Genomic DNA, 22826 nt, shown 5'->3' with positions numbered 1-22826 from the left:
CTGGTGACCCTGTGATGGCCAGGTGATCTATCCGGGGTGTAACCTGATGGTGGCTGGGATAGGCTCCAACATCTTGTGTACCTGAAGTGGCATAAGAAGGTATAGAAAATGGCTTTTCTTTTGTTATTTTTTATTCACAAAGAATAAGCCAAAAGTCTCCCACATCATTGAAGAATTTTGGCCTACTCCTCTTTATAACGCCGATTCATTTTTTTGGTGTCCTGTCATAAACTGGAACATTTAAAATCCAAACTGAGGCCTGTAGAGTCTGATAGTGAGCTCCTGGGTTTTTGGCAGTTTCTCTGAGCATTGCACAGTTTGATCTTGGGGTGACCTTGCAAGAACATCCACTCCTGGGAATATTGGAATCTATCTTGAATATTTTTACACTTGTGGATCTTTCTCACTGTAATACAGTCTCCAAGTTGTTTAGAAACAGCTTTGTAACACTTCAAAGATTGATGGGCAACATAAAATACTTTTCTAAAAATCATTGATGCTGTCTTTCCCTCACACTGTTGTGTTCAGACACTTTAACATTCCAGACCAGTAAACTGCTGAAACGTCTGCTTTTATAGATGTGCTCACACCTGCCGATGATCAATCAACCAAGCGCATTTGATTAGCTGCACCTTACTGCCACTTATCCTCTTAATTCCTAAGAAAGCACTAAGGGTGTACTTATTCCAACATACTGCTTCTGCATTCTGGCTTAGTTTTTGTTAAATAAATAATGACAATGTAATGAGTTGTTGTTCATCTGGATATTTACCAAAATATCTTAACTATGTCCTTGTTCGTAAAACCTAAGTATTGAAATGTGATCTACTTCAACTTCTACTTTCAATTTGCCTGAGGGAGCCTCCCAAAGGGATTAATAAAGTTGTCTATCTATCTATCTATTTATCTATCTATCTATCTATCTATCTATCTATCTATCTATCTATCTATCTATCTATCTATGTATTTTATAAAAAAGCAGATGCTTTCTAGAAATTGATGATCAATTCCCCATGACAAAACCTCAAGAGGTACAAGCTGAGGGTTTTGCTATGGCCCTGACAGAACCCTCACCTAACCATTATTGAAGAAGAAAATCCTCAAAACAAGAACCGAGAAACACAAACTGTTAGCTTGATTCAAGATGCTGTGGTACCTGCCACTCAGGGTCTCTTTGAGCTGTTTTTGTTTATTGACTGAAATGAAAAATTAGCTGAAAATATATTAGGGAAGTGTAAAATATATTTCAGAAGGTATTTAACTTTATGACTTTTGCAAAACAACCTCTATTATTTAAAGTAAGCTAACCCAAAGATTAAGGGAAGATGAAAATACTGTACCTTGACATATAGTGGGTCCCTCAGGGTTTCCAACAGAAGGCTTACTCTCTCATCCCACACTGGGTTGAGGTTTTTATGGATGGTCTTGCTTCTGAACACTTCTTTCCCTGCAATTTTAAACTTCACATATGGATCACTGGTCCCTAGGGATAAAAGATGAAAGCAAAAAACAACACTCTTAGATAAGATAAAGACCAACATCAACAAAGTAATCATCTCTGATGCTAAACTAACTACAAAGGGTTAGTTTAAAAGTCAACCTGTTCATCTTGTGTTACTGGTAAAAGGGTTGTTTCTATAATTAGCATTTATTGAGAATTTGCTGACATAAGCGTGAAAAATATTCAAATGAACTTTTCCTGTCAATGATTCATTATATTAAAGATGTTTGAAAAAACATATAGATGTTGAATGTTTGAATTTCTTGTGTTAACCCAATAATAATTTTTCGACACAGAGAAACACAAACATCTGTTCTCACGACTTTGAAAACCTAACACATGTCATGTGATTCACATTTTTGTAGTCATGTGATTATTGCAGTTTTATTGTTCGAACAGATATTGCTTCTTTTTGACCACTAGGTGGTGGCATTGATATAAAGTTTAGCACCTACATTCAGCTTACCTTTAATACATGCAAACAGACAAATAAGCACTTGGGTCCATAATGTAAATATATCTATAGTATACTCAGCAGACCAACAGAGTAAAGAGTTTATTTTCTCTATGTCTTTACAATTCATCATGACCGGGAGGGGGGGCATAATAGCAGATAGTCAGAAATATCTTCGGATGTCACAAATTCAAATATTTACTGCATCTGAATTAAAATGGCCTGAGTGTAGATTGATGAGTATTCATAGAGTAATGGAGTATTTGTACTCTGGGTCATGATTTTTCTGATTCAGATTTAGACAAAATTAAGAGGGAAAATGTCACAGGCATGTCACACAGGCCCACATGAATTATCACTGCACAGAGATTATAGATTGTACCAAGCACACGGACAACCGTATCATCTTTCATTTATCGTTATTCTTTCGGAGTGCTGGGTTTCTCAGAGTGTGGTGCAAACAGGAAAATGTTTTTTTTAAAAAGGTAGCTATTCATGACAGGACCCTTACTTGTAGGAAAGAGATAGAGAAAGCTGGTTAAAATTTGAAAATGTATGTTTTATAATTGATAGCCTGCCAAAAAAACTTAAGCCTAGTTCATGATATGATACTTTATACTTTATTCAAGTTTACACATAGATTCTGGTTAAATAAAAGATTGGGAATGTCATTTTCTGAAAAGTCAACTTGCTTAGAGGCATGTTAGCACAAAGTTAATACACACATAAATTCTTAGTAAATTAATAAAATGTTTGCAAAGAAGCTTTAATTTCTGCTTTTCGCTATTAATCGGTTTTTGTCTGTTATTGTTACAGTCACAGCTGTTGATCCTTTCTAACAGAAACAAACTGTTCGAAACATACTATTTATCTATGATAATCTGCTCTTTGTATTGTTGGGTGGCCAAGATGTCCAAATGGCAGGATGGATATAAATAGATTAAAGCCTGAGTTCTTGTCTCATCAGTTCACAACTGAGTCTTGCCTTATCATTAACCACAGAAAGACAGCAAATGTCTTATTCCCTTATAATGGCTTTCTTGGTGCTTATTATAGGAAGTACATGAAAAAAAGCAATACCAGGAATCACATTAGTGATTTTGTCAAAGAAATAAGAGCATTAGTTTCACAAAACAAAAACATGAAATCTGCCTTTCTTGAGTAAAAAACTGCTGATTTTCTGTTGCCAGCAAGCTTTGATGTGGGAGCAGCAAAATATGTGCTAAAAGTAGGCTGCTGGGAAAAGATGTCCATTTCTACACATTTACAAAACCTCACACACCCCTATGCTCAGCAGAGCTACCACAGTGGTAGCTGGACCGTTGCCTTTGATATAACACGGCAAAGCAGTAACAGCTAGTGGACAGAAATGTCACTAAGTCACTAAAAAAAAGAAACAACAGATACAGTCAGCAATGTCTGGTGAGACATTGTTATATAGTGAAACAGACAATGGATACTTCTGTGTTTGAATGAAAATAAAGATGAAGTAGATCAAATTTTGTGTGACATGTATAAAGGTTAGTACCTAAGTATCGTCAGATAAAAGAGAAATACCCCAAAATCACATCTAAAACAAAAGCAGTTAATCTTTAAAAGAGCAGAAAATATTTTTCTACACCTTGCTCTTTTTCAGTGTCTCAGTGGGTCAATATCCCCCAGACACACATCTCTGTCCCTGCATCCCACAGTGCCAGCTTTACAGGGCCATAAACGCATGCAGGCTGATAAGTATGAAATGGAAGAGGCAGATGTTGCAGCAAGTGTGGGTACAGCACAGAAGGAGGGATGGGAGACATGCCTTCATGGAAATCAGCCCTCAATTTACATGATAGTGATGGTAGAATGAAAAAAGAAAAATTGGAGAAAGTCCTTTAGAGAGAAGTGATGTATGTACCCAACGAGGGCTCTTGGATGGATAGGTCAGGAAGACAGATATTGTAAGATCAATAAGTTGTAAAGGAATGAATAGGGATTGACTTGAATGCCTGAAAACAAGAGGAAATTCAATAGGGCCATGAAATGGAAGTGCTGGGTAAAGTGACTCTGGGTAAAACGAGTAAATGTGCCACACATTCATAAGCTGTCAATGGTAACTATGTGTTTCTGGTGCTGCAGCCATGGGAAATCATTTTCTACCTTTCTGTTATGTGACATTAAAACTGATACATGTTATAAACTAATAAGAACAAAGGAAAAAAAATGTTTCAAGACGATTTCACTACAATTCTAAAAGTAGATGCCCTAGATTTAATGTATGCAATGTTCCAAAATTCCTGGACTTTGAATACACATTGTCAGAATTCAATATTTAGCTTTGAGAGATTCCACACATCAGAACACAACGAAGAAGCCTTGACAAAAACATCCAGAGAAATACACTTATCTTTGAATACATTCACACATCCAAACTGCTGACTTATTCAAGCCACAGGACCAACTGTTTACGCAGAACTGCCCAGACCTTCCTCTCTTTGGCCACTGTCTCCAGCTTTCCAGGGTGTAGCCAGCCAAGAAACAGAGCATGTCTTTAGTTACCAAAAGATCCAAAACACCTCACCTGTAAGAAGATATCCAAACCATGTCACGTAGCTCCTTCCTGTCTCAGGGTAAGCCGAGTCACACAATTCAGAGAAGCACATTTTGGCAACTTGCATCTGAAGTCTCCTGCTATTCTTCCTTAACTCAAAACACTTTAAACTTCTCCATGTGAGAAAGCAACTCATCCCCAACACAAGGCAGTCTACACTTTTTTTCTGCACAGAAAATGGCCTCAGACTCCAAGTCTTTTAATACACCTTGAATTTATTGCTTTTAATACCTCTACAAAATAAAAGGGTGGGGTCAGGAGGAGAGACCACTGAGACTTTCCTTAACATGACGTGGTAAGTTTATGTGTCACATATAGATTAGTTTGAGATCATGGTTACGACTAAAACAGACACTGTGAACCCTCTTTCTGTTAAGAAATGCTTTTTTGTAAGCCCAGCTTTTACAACCAAAGATCCGCGATTTTATGGAAATGACACACAGCTCTTTCCTCCAGAAACAATCTCCTGAGTTCATAAACTACTGGGTGAGTGAGGTAGCAAGCAAAAGGCTGAGTGATGAAAAATTCCAAAGCTCGCAAGCAGATACCGTGTGATTTGCATAATTGCATATGCTGCAATGAAAACCAACCACAAAACAGGATGGCAGTAGTCTGGAGTAAAAATAAATCTATTCATGAGAACACACAGCTGCATACACAGCAGGTAACTTTGCCTGAGGTGTGGTACACAGACACATCTAAAAGCCCATGGTACACTTGCTTTGTGATTGGCTTTTTGTCTTTGCAACAAGTAGCCAAGAACATAATCAACCACACATTTGTCTCTTCTGAAAACCTAATGGGCAGTGACCATAAAAATTGCTCTTTGAGTCTATTTGCTAGGAAGCCTAACTGCCATTCCAGCCCCTGAGAATGCTGCGACAGCTCACTTAAAAGCACAATCTGTGATCCAAAAGTAAACAAAGGCTTAGACTATAATAACCCTGTATTAACTTTTGAATTGTGATAATGGTGATGGATTAACTTTATGTAACCAACCTGCTCATCAGCATTGTATGGCGTTAAGCTATTAACGGTCTAGAGATGATTACTCACTTTACCAGAGGCCTGGGGTAAACAGTAGAAATGTTTACTGATGACTGCTGTGCTTTCTAAGGTTGTGCTCTCGAGCCCCCACTCTGAATTACACCTCAGAGATTCATTTAACACACACTGTTCATATTTTAGTTGATAAATCACACATAAATAAAACAGAGTAAAACATTACGTAAGTTATATTAAACTAATAACCATTTATTTGAGCCCACAGTTGAAAATGATAAGCCCAAACACAATGGCAAGAAATGCAGGACACTGACAAAACAATAAACAAACAAGAAAAAGAAAAATACCCGGCCGGGGTTAAGCAAAGTTATTGTGGGTACCCTGATGGCGCGCGATGGAGCTCATGCCGTCTATTGACCTGAAGCGCTTACTCACAGACAGCCGACAAGGTAATCCACCTCGTATCCACAAACGCAACATCCACCGATGTCACCCGAGTACCGACTCCATGACCATCCAAGGCAATGGTTTTCTGACATGAAGTAGCCTCCTCTGTTGGTCTTAACACCGCGACCCGGTCTTAACAGGCTAGCGGAGTCTCCGTAGTTGGCCGTTCGTTAGATAGATTATCCAACTGTCAGTGTCAAACGGTAGAAAGTATCCAACTGTCAAACGGTAGAAAGTGAACTAAACTTCTCAAACGAAACATAACTCATGAACTGAAACCAAACGGACACAGAAAGACAGTGTGTCGAACTGCTCTTTCTCCTAAACGTCTGTAGTTGACATGTTGACTTAAAAATAACTAATTAAACTCTTTTCCAACTCGGTATCGAAAGATGTCTCTCCCGTTCACAATCCCCTCCTACGCTCCTCTCCCCGTTCCCATGACAACCTGGTAACCCTGTCAACCGAACAGCAGGCCGTATAGGAAGCTATAATACTCCGTCAACAAAATAAAAGTTCATATAACAAGTTGTCTACAATGTTATAAATACAATACATTACATTAGATGCTTATTAAAACTCTTATTTAAAACATATATTAGTGCACCAAAACATATCAACACATACTTGGCTTAAGCCAATATTTCAGGTGTGTTACACTCTCCCCCTACTGAAAAAGGGTCATGTCCTCATGACACAGCCAAAAGAATACAATGTCTACCACAGCCAAAAATACGTATACCAAAAGTTAGTCATAGATATATTATTTAAAGTAAGCTACCACACTTTTAACTGTGCCGAGGGCCTATCCATATAAATAGGGTACTGACATACCGGGTACCAGTGGTTGAGGTGACATCTGACCTATTAACTACAGGACAGAGGGATAGTGAGGTTACTGAGGTGGGCTGCCCTGGGCAGTCATATGCCAGCCTTGCCGGTGCCCTTCTCACCCTCTGGGGTCTTGGGCCATCATGTTCGGGACAGCTTGGCATCCTCACGGCATGGGGAGACCTCTGGTGGCATACTTGGTTCCCTGAGTTATCAGTCCCCATTTCCTGTAGATCATCCATTAGCTGGCTTTCCTCTTCAGCACCATTCAGGGTTGAGTGTTGACTCGACTCAGCAGTGGGCACATCCTGAGCAGACGCCAGGCTGGGAACAGAATGACTGGGCAGGGAATCAGGGTAAGACAGGGGTAGGTCTGCATCAGGGGGGGTTGGTGACAGGTCAGAGGAATTCCCATGGAGGATTAAACTAGGGTGAGTGGGGGAGGCAGCCTCATGAGGAAGAACAGGTGAGTGTGAACCAGACTGGCCTGCCGAAGAGTCAGAGTCATTGGGCATTGCAGACCAGTCACGTTCAAAGGCTAATCTAATGGGGACGTCTGGGTAATCGTCATCTGTCTCTTGGACCATGAGTGGATAGAATGGAGTATGAACACCAAGCTCTTCTCCTTCTGACTCAGATGTGGACAGTCCACTGGCCAAACTGCTCTCCACGATCTCAGACACCAGTGCTGGCTTCCTTTTCAGCCGTCGGCTTGATCTTCTCTTGGGCTCGTTCCTCTCACCAGTGTCACCTGACTTCAGTTGTACATCTTGCCCGAGGGGTAGCAGCAGGTTGCGGTGAAGAACCTTGTCAGGACCCACTCCATTCTCTGCTCTCAGCTTGAACACAGGTAAGCCTGGCATTTGACTCTGCATAATGTAGGGGTCTGAGCACCAACGGTCTGCTATCTTATGCTTCCCTTGTAAGCCAACGTTCTTCAGTAACACTCTGTCGCCAGGAGCAAGTGGACAGTTTCGGACTCTCTGGTCATATCTCTGCTTGTTTCCTTCATTTCTCTTTCCAGCCATGCTTTCCGCAGTCTGATAGGCAACTTGAAGGTCTCGTCTCATGTTTGCAACATATCTTGCATAGGACTTTGGAGACGAGTTGTCACTGGACACGCCAAAACACACATCAACTGGCAGTCGAGCTTCACGCCCAAACATCAAGAAGTAAGGACTGTAACCAGTACTGTCATTCTTTGTGCAGTTGTAGGCATGGACGAGGTAACTGATGTGTTGGCTCCATTTTCCCTTTTCCTTTGATGACAGTGTGCCAAGCATATTGAACAGTGTCCTGTTGAAACGCTCAGGCTGTGGATCTCCTTGCGGGTGATATGGGGTGGTCCTTGACTTCCTCACTCCCAGCATGCTCAGCAGTTCATGGATGAGACGACTCTCAAAGTCTCTGCCCTGATCAGAGTGCACTCTGTTAGGTAGACCATAGTGGATGAAGTACTTCTCCCATAACACTTTGGCAACTGTAGAGGATTTTTGGTCTTTGGTGGGAAAAGCTTGTGCATACCGGGTGTAGTGATCAGTTACAACAAGCACATTGCAGATGTTCTTGGAATCTGGCTCAAGAGACAGGAAGTCAATGCAGATGAGATCCATCGGCCCATTACTGCTGAGGTGGTGAAGTTCAGCAGCTCTGGCTGGCAAGGTCTTTCGCTGGATGCATCTAGCACAGTTCTTGCAGTACTTCTCAATATCTGCCTTCATCCGGGGCCAGTAAAATCTCTCTCGCACAAGCCCGTAAGTCTTTTCAAATCCTAAGTGGCCTGACTGATTGTGTAAAGACTGAAGTACTGTCTCTCGGAACTCTTGCGGGAGTAACAACTGCTGACGAGGTGGGGCATTAGGTGGCTTTGACACTCTGTAGATGATAGAGTTATTTAATTTCAGCTTGTCCCATTCTTTCAGCAACAGAGGGATGTCTGCATGCTTCTTTCTGTCAGCACAATGGCAGTCTTTTTGGGAAACAGCTTTCAGTACTTCTCCAATGCATGGGTCTGTTCGTTGGGACCGTGCAATATCAACTGTGCTCAACTGGGGGAGATGGTGTGTGGTCACAGCTGAGACATTGCAGAATGCCTTGGGTACAGCTTGCTTGGGGGCTCCAATGAGGTCTATGGCTCTGTGAGGCTGGGTGTGTTTTGAGCAGCAGGCATGGGACACTTGACACATTGCTTTTACACCAGCCGGCGGAATCTGCTCCCACCCTTTTTCAAACAGGCCGGACACACCAGAAGGAACTGCTGCATGAGGACGGCGTGACAACGCATCAGCGTCTGTGTTCTGTTTTCCCGGTCGATACTTCAAGCTGAAGTCGTAAGTCGACAGTGCCGCTAGCCAGCGGTGTCCAGCTGCATCTAGCTTTGCTGTAGTGAGGACGTAAGTGAGTGGGTTGTTGTCGGTGTGCACTTCGAACTTCACTCCATACAGGTAATCATGCAGCTTCTCTGTAACAGCCCACTTCAGCGCCAGGAACTCCAGTTTGTGGGTGGGATAGTTCTTCTCTGACTGGGATAGACTCCTGCTCACAAAGGCAACTGGACGCAAGCCACCTCCTTGATCCTGGTACAGCACACCCCCCAATCCTTCGTGGCTGGCGTCCACATGAAGGGTGTAGGGATACTGTGGGTCAGCAAAGGCCAGGAAAGGTGCTTCTGGCAGACTCTGCTTGAGTATCTCAAAGGCTGCTTCACACTCTGGACCCCATTTGGATCCGAACGGCTCTGAAGAGTGGAACATTTGCTGTGGCTCTTGGTTGGGCTTGGCCTGTGTCGCCACTTTGTCTTTTCTGGACTTTGGGCTGGGCACGCCAGCCGGCATGCAGCCCTTCAGCAGCTGGTTAAGTGGGTAGCATATGCATGAGTACTCTTTCACGAACCGTCTGTAATACCCACTGAACCCCAGGAAAGAGCGGAGGGCAGATATGTTGTCTGGGCGTGGCCAGGACTTCACCGCCTCTACTTTAGCCGGATCTGTGGAGACACCCTCCCTGGAAACAATGTCCCCCAGGTAGTTCACGGAGGTGCAGCAGAATTGGCATTTGTCCAGCGACAACTTAAACCCTTCCTCGTTCAGCCTGTCTAAGACCTTCAGCAACCGTTGCTCATGTTCTTCAAGTGTTTTCCCGAACACTATAATGTCATCAAGATACACCAGCACTTCTAGCAGGTTCATGTCCCCCACAGTTCTTTCCATTGCACGCTGGAATGTGGCAGGGGCACCAGAGATCCCTTGTGGCATTCTCTCAAATTGGTAGAACCGAGCAGGACAGATGAAAGCAGTCTTTTCTGTGTCAGCTTCGCTTAGGGGTATCTGATAGTAGCCACTCCTCAGATCAAGCACGCTGAACCACTGGCTTCCACTCAGGCAGGTGGATGCGTCCTCGATTCTTGGCACTGTGTATTGGTCAGGGACAGTACGTCGATTCAAAGTCCTGTAATCCACACACATACGTATGGTGCCATTTTTCTTTCTGACTACCACAATGGGGGATGCATACGAACTTCTGGACTCTGAGATGATGCCAGCTTTGAGGAGTTGATCTAGGTGTTGTCTCACGTCAGCCACATCACGAGGGGGCAAACGCCTGGAGCGCTCTCGGAATGGCTTCTCCTCTGTCACCCGTATGGTGTGTTCAGTGGTTTTTGCGCAGCCCACATCAAACTCTCCTTGGGAAAAGACCTCCTTCCGTTGCATCATCTTCCTGCACAGTCTCTCTTTCCACTCTTTTGGCACTGGAGAGTCAGCGAAGTTGAATGCAGCGGGAGTCAGCTCATTGGAGTCATTTTGTGTTGCGGGGCCTTTATTCACAATATCCACAGGGAACAGCTGGGCAATGGGCATTCTTTTGTTCAGCTTAACTTCTCGAGTCGACATGTTCCTGACAACGACTGTGATGCGATGGTTCTGGATCTCATCAGCACTCTTGAGGATGGGAAGTATCATGAGCTCATCAGGAACACTTGATTCTTCAGCCTGCTCTACTAGCACACTCTGGGTGTCCAAAAGCGTGTGAGGGAATCTTGGGATACCGCTGACGGTCACTGTTGCACCTGGGGGTATTATCTTCTCCTTAGCCTCAGCGAGCCACACTGTGCCCATCTTCATTTTTGCCCCCTCGTCAGGTGCTTTCTGGAACACCTTGTATGCCTCTTTAATCTCAGGATGCACTCTCATGGTCATCAAGAAATCCTCTCCTTTTAATTTACAGGAATTGAAAAGACGTTTTACAACAGAGGTGTTAGTGCCAACTATTATAGATGCCTCCCCTTTGACGGTCGGGTCTGGACACACCAGCACAAGTGCCTCAACTGTCTCTGTCACTCCCACTACGTCACTGCAGAACTCCAGCCTTAAGCACAAGTAGCCATCATAGGGATATTCTTCAACACTGAGTCCCCATAACTCCAGGCAGTGAATTGGAGTCAATGGTATGTGCTTTAAGTATTTGTGGTAGAACGAGCGGTAAAGGAGGGTGACTTGAGATCCACTGTCCAGTAAAGCTTTGGCGTATATGTTTTCAATTTGAACTGAGACAACTGAGCTAGGGCCAACAAGGCCTGCTGGGAGCGTAGCTTTCTGTCCTTGCAGCGGTTTGCACTTTGTGGAACGTGTCATCACCGGGACACCAGTTTGTTCCCTTACTGGGTCCCTGGGGAGTTTCCCGTCGGCCGTCTGAGCTTTATGAGGCGCTGGTTGACTTTTCGGAGGTTCTCTGCATTCTGGCACTGGCCATCTTCCCCACACTTATAACAGAAAACGTCAACTCGGTCCTGTCGTGCCCTGGGTGTGCTCTCCAGTCTTGCCTCAACTCTTTGGCTGGGTCTCTGTGAGGTCAACGGTGGTGCTGCTGAGGGCGATGAAACGGAGAAGGAGAGCAGGCGTGTCATCTCATTTTTCAGATGTTGCACCTCCTTTGTCAGACTCTCAACAGAAGGGACAGGTTCAGTAGGCACGGGACTGGGGCAAGAAAATGCAGCAGGGCGGGTGCTGTACTCAACAGGAGCTACCATAGCAGAGACCGCGACATGACTGGCAGCTGGCCTTTCAAATATCAGAGCCTCCTCTGCTCTCACTTCACGCAACAGCTCAGTGAAACTGGGTGGAGGCTTGAATTTGTACACCAACATGATGCGAAGAGCAACCAAGTCATTAGGCAGTGCGCCCCGAGCAACTTGCTCTATGCGGGTCCTGTCCATGTCTCGTAGCAGAATTCCCCCCTTTCGGAACACAGAATGCAGCAGCTTGTCAATTCTGAGGACATATGCTGAGAGTTTTTCGCCTTGCAGCTGAAAGGTGTTTCGGAGCTTGAACATGAAGTCTAGGGCACTCTCAGTGGTTCCAAATGCGGTTTCCAGTGCTGCTAGGTAATCATTTGCCGTTGAACTGGGGTTGCTCACTCTCAAGCATCGCACAATATCCGCTGCTGGCCCTTTAAGACATTCAGCGATCTTCTGCTTCTTCAAGGGGTCTGGACACTTCCACTCCTCAAGCAGGTGCGTCATCTGTTCTGCCCAAGCATCATATTCCTCTTCTCCAGGCGGTGTTGGCTTGATACCTGAGAACACTCGAAGCTTTCGGTGGACTGGATTTTCCACAGGGGCTGCATGACATTTGTCCACTAGAGAGGTGATGGCATTGACGAGCTGCACGTTCAGGTCTAACGATGCTGGTGGTAACATGGCAGACGATGGCATTGCAGGGTTTGGCGTGGCTGGCATGGGCATAGCAGGAAATGACACTGCAGGCATGGCAGGGGTTAACAGGCCTTGCACATCAGCGACAGTCCTTCCCTCATAAGCCAGGAAGGCTTTCAACTTGGCTTCAAAATCTTCCTCTGGGGGAATCTTCATAGACAAGGCTTCAGCAGCAACACTGACCACCCAGGGAGCCACCTCAGTATTAAGGGCTACCTGCTCAGGCATCTGAACTACACTGACATCCTGTGATATCTCAAGGAGAATTAACTGACTCCTACCACAAGCTGCCAGGAACCGACCTATGATTTTGGACCTACCAAAAACTAGTGCATTATCTAATGTATTGTACACAACCTCATCAGTAACATTTACTGACACATTACTAAGCACTATTGCTCTTTTGAAATCAATACCCTTGTCCTTACACCAAATAATTACCTGTTCAGCCTCCATATTTCAATACAGTGTAAATTTATACTATTTTTCTTCAAATGGTCAACACAGTATACTCACAGTAGTATCAGTAAAATCACTAATGATCAAAATAGCAAAATTAAACTTAAACATTAAATTTCCAACATAGTATATGCAACACAGTATACTCACAGTAGTATCAGTAAAACCACTAATGATCAAAATAGCAAAATTAAGCTTAAACATTAAATTTCCAACATAGTATATGCAACATAGTATACTTATTCAGTAATATCAGTAAAACTACTACTGTTATCACATTAAAATAGCAACATTAAAACATCAAATATTAGAAATATTAAATTCACATTGACCTTTAAAACACAGCAATCAAATTCAATCCCGGACGAGAGTCCCCACGTGTAACCAACCTGCTCATCAGCATTGTATGGCGTTCAGCTATTTACGGTCTAGAGATGATTACTCACTTTACCAGAGGCCTGGGGTAAACAGTAGAAATGTTTACTGATGACTGCTGTGCTTTCTAAGGTTGTGCTCTCGAGCCCCCACTCTGAATTACACCTCAGAGATTCATTTAACACACACTGCTCATATTTTAGTTGATAAATCACACATAAATAAAACAGAGTAAAACATTACGTAAGTTATATTAAACTAATAACCATTTATTTGAGCCCACAGTTGAAAATGATAAGCCCAAACACTATGGCAAGAAATGCAGGACACTGACAAAACCATACACAAACAAGAAAAAGAAAAATACCCGGCCGGGGTTAAGCAAAGTTATTGTGGGTACCCTGATGGCGCGCGATGGAGCTCATACCGTCTATTGACCTGAAGCGCTTACTCACAGACAGCCGACAATGTAATCCACCTCGTATCCACAAACGCAACATCCACCGATGTCACCCGAGTACCGACTCCATGACCATCCAAGGCAACGGTTTTCTGACATGAAGTAGCCTCCTCTGTTGGTCTTAACACCGCGACCCGGTCTTAACAGGCTAGCGGAGTCTCCGTAGTTGGCCGTTCGTTAGATAGATTATCCAACTGTCAGTGTCAAACGGTAGAAAGTATCCAACTGTCAAACGGTAGAAAGTGAACTAAACTTCTCAAACGAAACATAACTCATGAACTGAAACCAAACGGACACAGAAAGACAGTGTGTCGAACTGCTCTTTCTCCTAAACGTCTGTAGTTGACATGTTGACTTAAAAATAACTAATTAAACTCTTTTCCAACTCGGTATCGAAAGATGTCTCTCCCGTTCACAATCCCCTCCTACGCTCCTCTCCCCGTTCCCATGACAACCTGGTAACCCTGTCAACCGAACAGCAGGCCGTATAGGAAGCTATAATACTCCGTCAACAAAATAAAAGTTCATATAACAAGTTGTCTACAATGTTATAAATACAATACATTACATTAGATGCTTATTAAAACTCTTATTTAAAACATATATTAGTGCACCAAAACATATCAACACATACTTGGCTTTAGCCAATATTTCAGGTGTGTTACATTTACAACTGGCAAACATTACAAACTGGGAGAAAAAAAGAAGCACAAATGAACAACCCTCCATGTGTACCCCACACTCTTCAATTACAGTAGCAGCAAATACCCAGAGAGCACAAGGTCAAATATCATAAAACAAGCCTTTAATGCTTGGTTTCACTTTCAGGCAACTCCTGTCTCAATTGCAGTATTAACGGTACGATGAGTTTGGAGATTGCTATATGAGTGTAGTTGAAACAAATTCAAGTGTTTTCCACCGCTAACTCGTACATCTTCATGATGCATATAATTTTAACCATGGCTTCCCGCTGTTAAAATCATCACTGCTGAACACTTCTCTCCCTCACTTGCTTTCTTAGTATAACTGTAATACTGTTCTAACTGTTTCTAACTCAGGGAAGAGAAAAATTCATTTTCTATGATTGCCGTCATGATCTTGCACACATTTAATGTAAATATCTGAGTAATGCGGGCCATTTTTGTACGTAACCATCGGTTGAATGTTAATACATTAACCCCTGTATGATTCCTACATGATGACTTGACTCAACACAACAAAAAAAGGACATAGTACTAACATTGTAGATGCAACACATCCACTTTGCATTTCCAACAATAGTGCAACAAATTAGAAGGCTAACATAAATGTAGATTAAGTGAGACAGATAGACAGACCACAAAGACTGAAGTTAAGAGCAAAATATTGAAATAACTTTCTTCAGCCCATGTTTGGAACATCCCTATGATCCCCACACAGATGGTAAGAAATGGATATCTATTCCTTTTATAACATTGAGAAAACTGTGTAGTCATTAGCATCTAACACTCAACGGATACATCTAGGTAAAAGCCATCCAAACTCTAGGTATTAATTATCCAGCAACATTGCCTTTCTTTGATCAACAGTAACTTTAACAGATATTAAAACACAATGATCCCACTTTATCAAAACAATTTCTTCTGATTGTTGAAAATGTTCTTTTTGTGCTGTCTCTTCTGTCGTCTATGCCTTTTCCTCCCAAAGACAACGTCCTCCTTCCTTTGCAAATCTGCTCATGTTCCAGTTTTCTCTTTTACTCTCTTTTTGTTCTTTAATTTGAATTGCTTTATTAACCCTCCCTCCGCAAACCACACATATTTTTTTTTGCTGGAGGCTCTTATGATGCGTACACATATTCACGTTATCATCAAGCATTCTGCTTACTCTTAAAGATGCCCCATTTTCTTTGCTCTGCATGAAAATACAATTTGCAACCACCAGTGTGGCAAAAAAGATCAATCATCTCACATTATCTATTCAAACGCCATTATGGCATAGCTTGCTCGGTTTTGAGGTAAACATATTTTTTTCCAAGGAACCATAAAAATAAGATTCGAAACATCAAGTGACAAATATGATGGAGCACAAAATGCTGTGTCATCAAACAGAGAAGATTTTTCTGGCCAGTGAACAAGTATTTGAATATGGCACATCATTTACCAAAGTGATGAAATTAGACAATACTAGCATTGTAAAATGCTCAATCTGATTAATATTTCATAATCACAAAGCATGACATCCAACATAAAGACTGTTCAATGAGTTTCAAGTCACTTGCATGTAGTATACCAACACAACATGGTATGCAAGATTGTTAATCATGTGTCTTTGTAGCTGCTCAAACTTCTTTTCATAAGGATTAAACATTACAATATTCTTTGTGAGATTTTCTAATTTATGGCCACCCGGGTTCAAACACTCTTTATTTTCAAAGACTGATGAACTTTAATGAGAAGTCCTTTGGAGGGTTTGTTAATATGACGTACATAGTAAAGTCAATTACCATTTTCAAGTCCAATTAGAATAGAGAGGACTTCAAAACTAGCTAGCTAGTTCCATTAGATGGAAATGTGATGTAACAATCATTACAGGGGCCAGCTGAAACTTAATCAGTCTAATTCCTCCAGCTATATGCTGGTGCTGCTCTGGCAGAATACAAAAGTTACAACTGAGGATTTTTCTTTTACACACAGACAGGAGAAAACTTGTAAATTGAGATAACAAACTTTGCGCCCATCTATGTGTTTGTGCAATTAATGAGACAGTTACCACGCACAACCAAATAAAGAGGACTTCATTTCATTGACCAAACCACCACCAACACAGTCGTGCTTTGATGTTTATTAGTCATAAAAATTATGCAAGTTAAAAACAGCCATGAGCACTTGATACCAATGCATGTAGAGCAATGTTGTGAGAGAAGGGAGTGTTTCTGTTCTGCAGCTGTGCAGAGCAATGTGCAGAAAAGCATGCTCTTGAGGGGGCATTTCCATTTGGCTTGCACAAATTCCATCCTGTGTGCAATGTGTGCTGACCAATGCACTCGACAGTCACAGGGATTCCAATGCGTTTGGGGTTGAATGGCTTTGTTAGTGACTACAAATAGTAGAGACGGCAGTACGGGTCAGAAAAATACTAACAATATTAAAACGTCTTTTACCATTATTAGAACAATTATATCACGACATGTTTACACATCAAACTAAAGGACCTGACAAAGCTAATGTTCTTTATCCCTAATATGAATTTGCAATAGCCAATCAAGGGAAAAGATTCTTTGCCTCCATAGTCTAAAAAGTCAAGCTCAAGAGCTAGCAAGGATTGAGCAGCTGAAAGTGCGTGGGGAGGGTGAAGTGCAGACTTATTGCACATACGTATACGTATTATACATACGTATACAGAGCACAAATACTTCTCAATGATAGTTGTTAACTTGGTTAAACTGGTCTGTGTGCTTATATCAGACGTGCATGCACTATTTTATGAGCAATGCTTTAGAGACCAATTAAATGCAATGTTTCAAACACACACAGATACACACACTCCTTTTTGTTTGACAAAGCTGGACAGATAACAGGTGGTTATTTTACATATTTGTTGAAGAGGGGGTAACTCTGCTGCAGGGAAACTGGCATAATATGATATCAGAGTAATTTTCAGACCTAATGAAAGTAGTCCGAACCATTTCAAAGCTATTCAATAAGCTAATGGAAGGTGATTATTAGTGACTGCTTATTCATGTGGGAGACAATTAACAATTCTGCTTCCTTATTTTCATCATCAATCTGTAGATATTAATTCTGTGTTCATGATCAGCAGCTTTCTGTGTCAGTGCAGGGTAGATAAATGACTCTGAATTATTTATTACTACATATGAGCAGGTAATTACATTTCAACAGAGGACAGTGTGATATTATGCCCTAAAAATAACTATCAGACTCTGGAAGAAAATATCTTTTATTAAAGTTAAGCCACTGCAGTAAAAAATAAGGAATCAATTATATGTTTAAAAGTACTCAGATGAATAGTCAAAATACAAAAATCAAAAGAGAAAACCAAAGGAAGAAAGAAAAAAGGATGCTCACAGAAATCACACGACTAAACGACTAAAACTAATTTCTTAATGTTGATTTGTGCTAAATCAGAATAAACCTTGCAGACATGCTACTCACTGATAACATTTTTAGTATCAAAACAGAATGAATATGGATGAGAAAACACCTGCTGACAACACTAGAGAACCATCAATAATGCATAATGTCAGTAAAATCTGGTGCTCTGTTACTTTGTTAAATCACTTGGATGTTTATTTTCAATATATGAAATTAAATTAACTTTATCCAGATAAATCCTAGCATATAGAAGGTTTTCTTGAAGATTTAATTGAATCTGCAATCATCTACATAACAAGAGTGACAGGATCTTTACACGTCAATTAAAAACACTGTTAACTGACACATTACCAGAGTTCTAGTAACATGCTGCAGTACACCAATCTTGTTCCTGTTTTACAGATATATGACATTACATCCTGATTCTTTAGTCTATATATAACGTTGATACATAATTTCTCTCATCCATAAAGAACTATATAAGAAAGAATAATACTTCAGTAAAACATATATAAAATGTTCTTAATTCGTCTCTGTGTTAACCTCTTAATTTTGCACTTTTACTTTTTGGGACTCACAGCATTCTTCTTAAACAATGCAAGAGAGCCAGATTAGATTCAGCCAGAACGTTGCCTGTCAAAATCTCTTTTATTTAGAACCACACTGCGGTGGATCCTCACTGAAGCTGGACGTGAGATGTGAGTACAAGGGAGGAGAAAAATGCGGTAAAAGCAACCATAAGACTTTCAGTCATCATCACACTGCAAACCTGGAACAGATTCCCACTTACAGCAGATTCTAGATTCTGTCGCTGCAACTGTGAGTGTGTATGAGTGCCATCTCGCAGATGTGTGTCGATACTGAAAGATGGTCACCGCTCTGGGGTTTCCTATTACCCAGAATACATTCTGTAAAAACGGATGTACTGGGAAGGGCTGCAAAGACAAGGCACTCTATCATGGGATTGCATATGAGCTGCAAACCTGCTTCAGAGCAGTTACAAACAATTACACACTCTATGCCTCAGCAGCTCTCTGCTGAGAAGAATCTATTTTCCTCATTTTATTTATCACAGATGAACTTCCATTTGGGTGGAACGTGATCTTGATTAAAATCGGAGCAAAATCAGAACAAAACAAAAGCAAACATACTGAGTATTGTCTAGCTCTCTGAGATTTTAAGTTACTTAGACTACTTTGAAGACAAGAACTAATAACGATATGCACACAACTGGCAGAAAGACATGCACAAATATGTAAAGCTGGTGTTTCACATTTTCACAATTAGAGATGCAGCAAATGCATTTTTCTTGTCTGAATTGAAAAATTCAGCCATTTTCATGATAAAACATTTGTCATAAATAACTTTTCCATTTTTTCCAAAACTGTAGCCTATAACAGTGCCTTCTCTCTATGTCACTTGAAATCTAGACTAAAGTGCTCTGGTGACAGGACAAGGGTGTTTGTACAAATGCAATCCAAAAGTAAAGAAAACTCAAAAGAAGTTACACCATCCTGAATCTCACGTGTCTGCTGGTAAACTGCAGGTAAAATTATGGGACTTGCTTTCAGCAAGTTGTGCATGTGGGATGAAACAAGATTCAGCAAGTAACTTCTGCTCAGTACTGTGTGGTATGGACTATAGAAAATGGCACTCCATCAAATACCCAAAATTCCATTCCAAGTCCAAGGCTTATTCTCATACATGCATATTCATAAAATACTTCCACGCATTTGCACAAGATTTACTTAGAGTGAAGAATCTATGATGGATCTGTATTGCCACTGACGCTGATCAGGCAAGTGCACAGTTGTTATCAAGAATTGTCTCAAGTTAGTAATAATGCTTTTCCTTTAAGATTTTCCAAAGGCAGCGTCTTAAAACTCAGCATCAAAACTGTACTAAATTTGATGAAAATAAAGTACAGTAACATGTGTGCATCATAACTCGCACTTGGTGCAGGTGCAACTTGACTGATTATGATGAACCCGTCAACAACACGCTTTAAGACAATGTATTACAAAAATGATAAATAGTTACATACATAATCCATAAATATGGTTCAAACAGATCTATTCAGATACATAAAAAAACATAAATTTACAGCAAAATGGAAAAGTAAGAAGGTTTGACAGGCCCTGGACTATTGGGAAGCTTCCCCTTGTGATACCTCGTAGGGACCTAGGGGCAGACAGGGAGTAATGCGTTTTTATCGGAGGTATGACACCTAAGAATCGTGATGATAAAGAATAAAGTAAGGTTATTTGACAGTTTGAATTTGCTGAGCTGCAACAATAAGTACAAAAAAGGGAAAGGAGTTACTCACATAATGGTTATGGCTATCACAATGCTCCTGTTATTTATGTATTTTAATACTTTATTGTTTGCATTGAAAACAATATCATCAGATGCAGATGGGCATTTAAAGAGGCAGGATGAGATAGAAAAGCACATGATGAGGATAGACGCTTCAATACAAACTCTGCCTTGTTCAACTACAGAAACATTCATTTGTGTTTTTGGCCAACCATCCACATGTTAATGTGTTGTAATGAACAAAGGGTTTATTGAAATAACAAAACTAAAGAGCAATCACAGATAGAACTAAGAAACTGCAAACAAAAACTAAAAAAAGAGAAGCAAGCTGACTAAATACAATGGAAACACACAGGAGAACATGGATAACCTGAGCTACGAACAAACAACATACATTCATGCAATGGCCTGGCACAGAAGAACTGAAAATGAGGAGATTATAAACTGAGGGATAATTAACAAATGGAAGACAGCTGAGGTAATGAAAACATGAAACCAGGTGTGACACAGGAACCAGAAAACTAACTAACCAGGATTACCAAAATAAAATGCGACCCAAGAGGACCGATAATTAATGACCAAGATAAAACAAAAGTGCAAAACATTACATGAAAATGAACACCAAGCAATACAAAAAAGACAGATCATGACAGTTAAGGTACAAAAAAGTAAAATAATGGAACTGTATATTTTTGTTCAACTATGTCACTGTAGTAGTTTTACTCTGAGAATTCTGAAGACAGAATGATGACGATAAGTTAGTATGGATGAGAAAGCCATGTTGGCTTTCAAGTCTGTGTCATTCCAGCTTTGTAACCCACAACCTCTGAACACCAAAGTAAGATAAATATTGATAAGGTTGCTTATAGGTGCATTTTCCAACATCGAGTTCAACCCACACTAACTAACCTTTACATTGATAATTACTTCTTTATTATAACAGAAAAAAGGTACGTCAAAAGTTTCTACTGTTAAAAACTGATGTCTTCCACCATTGCCAATCAATTGGATCCCTGTTCCAAATTCAGTTCAATACATATGTTTTCGACCTTTCCTTACATAATAATCATATATTTTGTACAAGCCATGAACTTTTCGCAAATCATTAACCATGTATTTCATGTTGAAACCATAACCATGTATTCTATGTCCAACCTTTAGATTTCAAAACTCGATACAGCAGCATACAACTATTTTCTGAAAAGAAATTGGTGTGTGTATTGATGATCTTCTAACGCTGCAGCCAGTCTCTTTCTGTGTAACCTGCACTTTCAACTCTTATGTGATGGAGCCAGGCATCCGCCCATATAAGTTAATGCACACATGTGTGTGTTCTAATACATGAGTCTCTGAGAGTGTTTTAGCCTCTCTTCCACAGATTAAACCAGGTCCTCCCTCACACAAAGACAGGAATAAGATTAGACACCAATTTGGTAAGTTTTATCTCAGAGTTGAAGCTACATTTTAGTTAAAAACCAAACCTGAAAGGGCTTCTTTTTTCAGATTCAGAAAAAAAGAGGATGGAAAGATGACAATGGTGGGCTCTCTGTTATGTTCCTCAAGCCATTCCTGAGCATACTTTACACTGAGGCGGGTTGTTCTGCTGGGAAAGGGCGATGCCATTGAAGAAACCTTTCCTTAGGGTATTGTTCATCTGCATTAATGATTTGGTGGAGGGTACATAGGAACATTTACATAAATGTGAGAAAGAAGGTTCCTCAACAAAACATTGCACTGTGAAAAGATGACCGAGCACAGCCTTTAATGTGGAAGAGAGAAGCATAATGTTGTACAGCAAATGGCTGCAACTAAAATTCAAACCACTATACAATTTACGATATGATTTTGGGATTCAAATTGTTTTTTTTACTCTCAGTCCCACATATGAGTAACTTGACATTAAACACATATTTCTAAGAAGATGTTTTTGCAAATAAACTGGGAACTACTCTTATAATTTATCATTCATATCAGTGGCTCAATAAAATTCCTCTCTGATAAACAACTTTCATCTGACAGTTCAGTTCTTGATCAGTCTAAATGCCTCAAAAAGGAGCCAAGACTGTATAGTAATTAAGAAATCAACCCAAAATGAAATATTACTCTCCTTACAGTACAACACTTTACAACCCCACAAGATTTAGCCTAAATAGATGCATATATTTTAAGGGAAGGGTCTTTGTATGCATTTAGAAGCAAGGCTTTTAACATAAATCTTGGTAGCTATTGAAATGTTGCTCAAACTGGTTTCAGTCTATTTTTTATTTTTTTTGCCTGGGTCTCTGTCTTTCCCTTTCTCTCATTCTCTAATGAGATGTCTGAAAGGCTTTTGGTCAGACAGGTGAGCTCAGCAGCTCCCTGCTCATTATCTGGACGATCAGGTAAATGGGCAAAATGTACAGAAGAGAGCAAGGATCTGATTCTGACCTGTTGCCATGGTCACTTCTACCACTAATGAGACTGCATCATCCATTACAACTCTTTCCACAGTCATTGAGAATTAATGTGTAAATCAATAGCTTTACTTGTTTTTGGTGACTGGCCTCAGCACCTTTAAAAGCATAATTGCCTGCTGACAGAAGAC

The 22826-nt window shown here is 40.8% G+C and overlaps 1 protein-coding gene across 5 annotated transcripts in view; it reads right to left on the bottom strand.

Moving 5' to 3' along the window:
• mctp1a (multiple C2 domains, transmembrane 1a) overlaps positions 1 to 22826 on the bottom strand; it is a 135914-nt gene that overhangs the window by 70624 nt on the left and 42464 nt on the right. For all 5 annotated transcript variants that reach the window (XM_075468735.1, XM_075468737.1, XM_075468736.1 and 2 more), the window contains exon 3: positions 1341 to 1483. In XM_075468735.1, the coding sequence (XP_075324850.1) occupies positions 1341 to 1483 (143 nt within the window). The remainder of the gene's footprint in view (positions 1 to 1340; positions 1484 to 22826) is intronic.

Source organism: Odontesthes bonariensis, chromosome 6 (genome assembly GCF_027942865.1).
Source record: "Odontesthes bonariensis isolate fOdoBon6 chromosome 6, fOdoBon6.hap1, whole genome shotgun sequence".
Taxonomy (NCBI): Eukaryota; Metazoa; Chordata; class Actinopteri; order Atheriniformes; family Atherinopsidae; genus Odontesthes; species Odontesthes bonariensis.
This window is presented reverse-complemented; position numbering and strand designations above follow the sequence as displayed.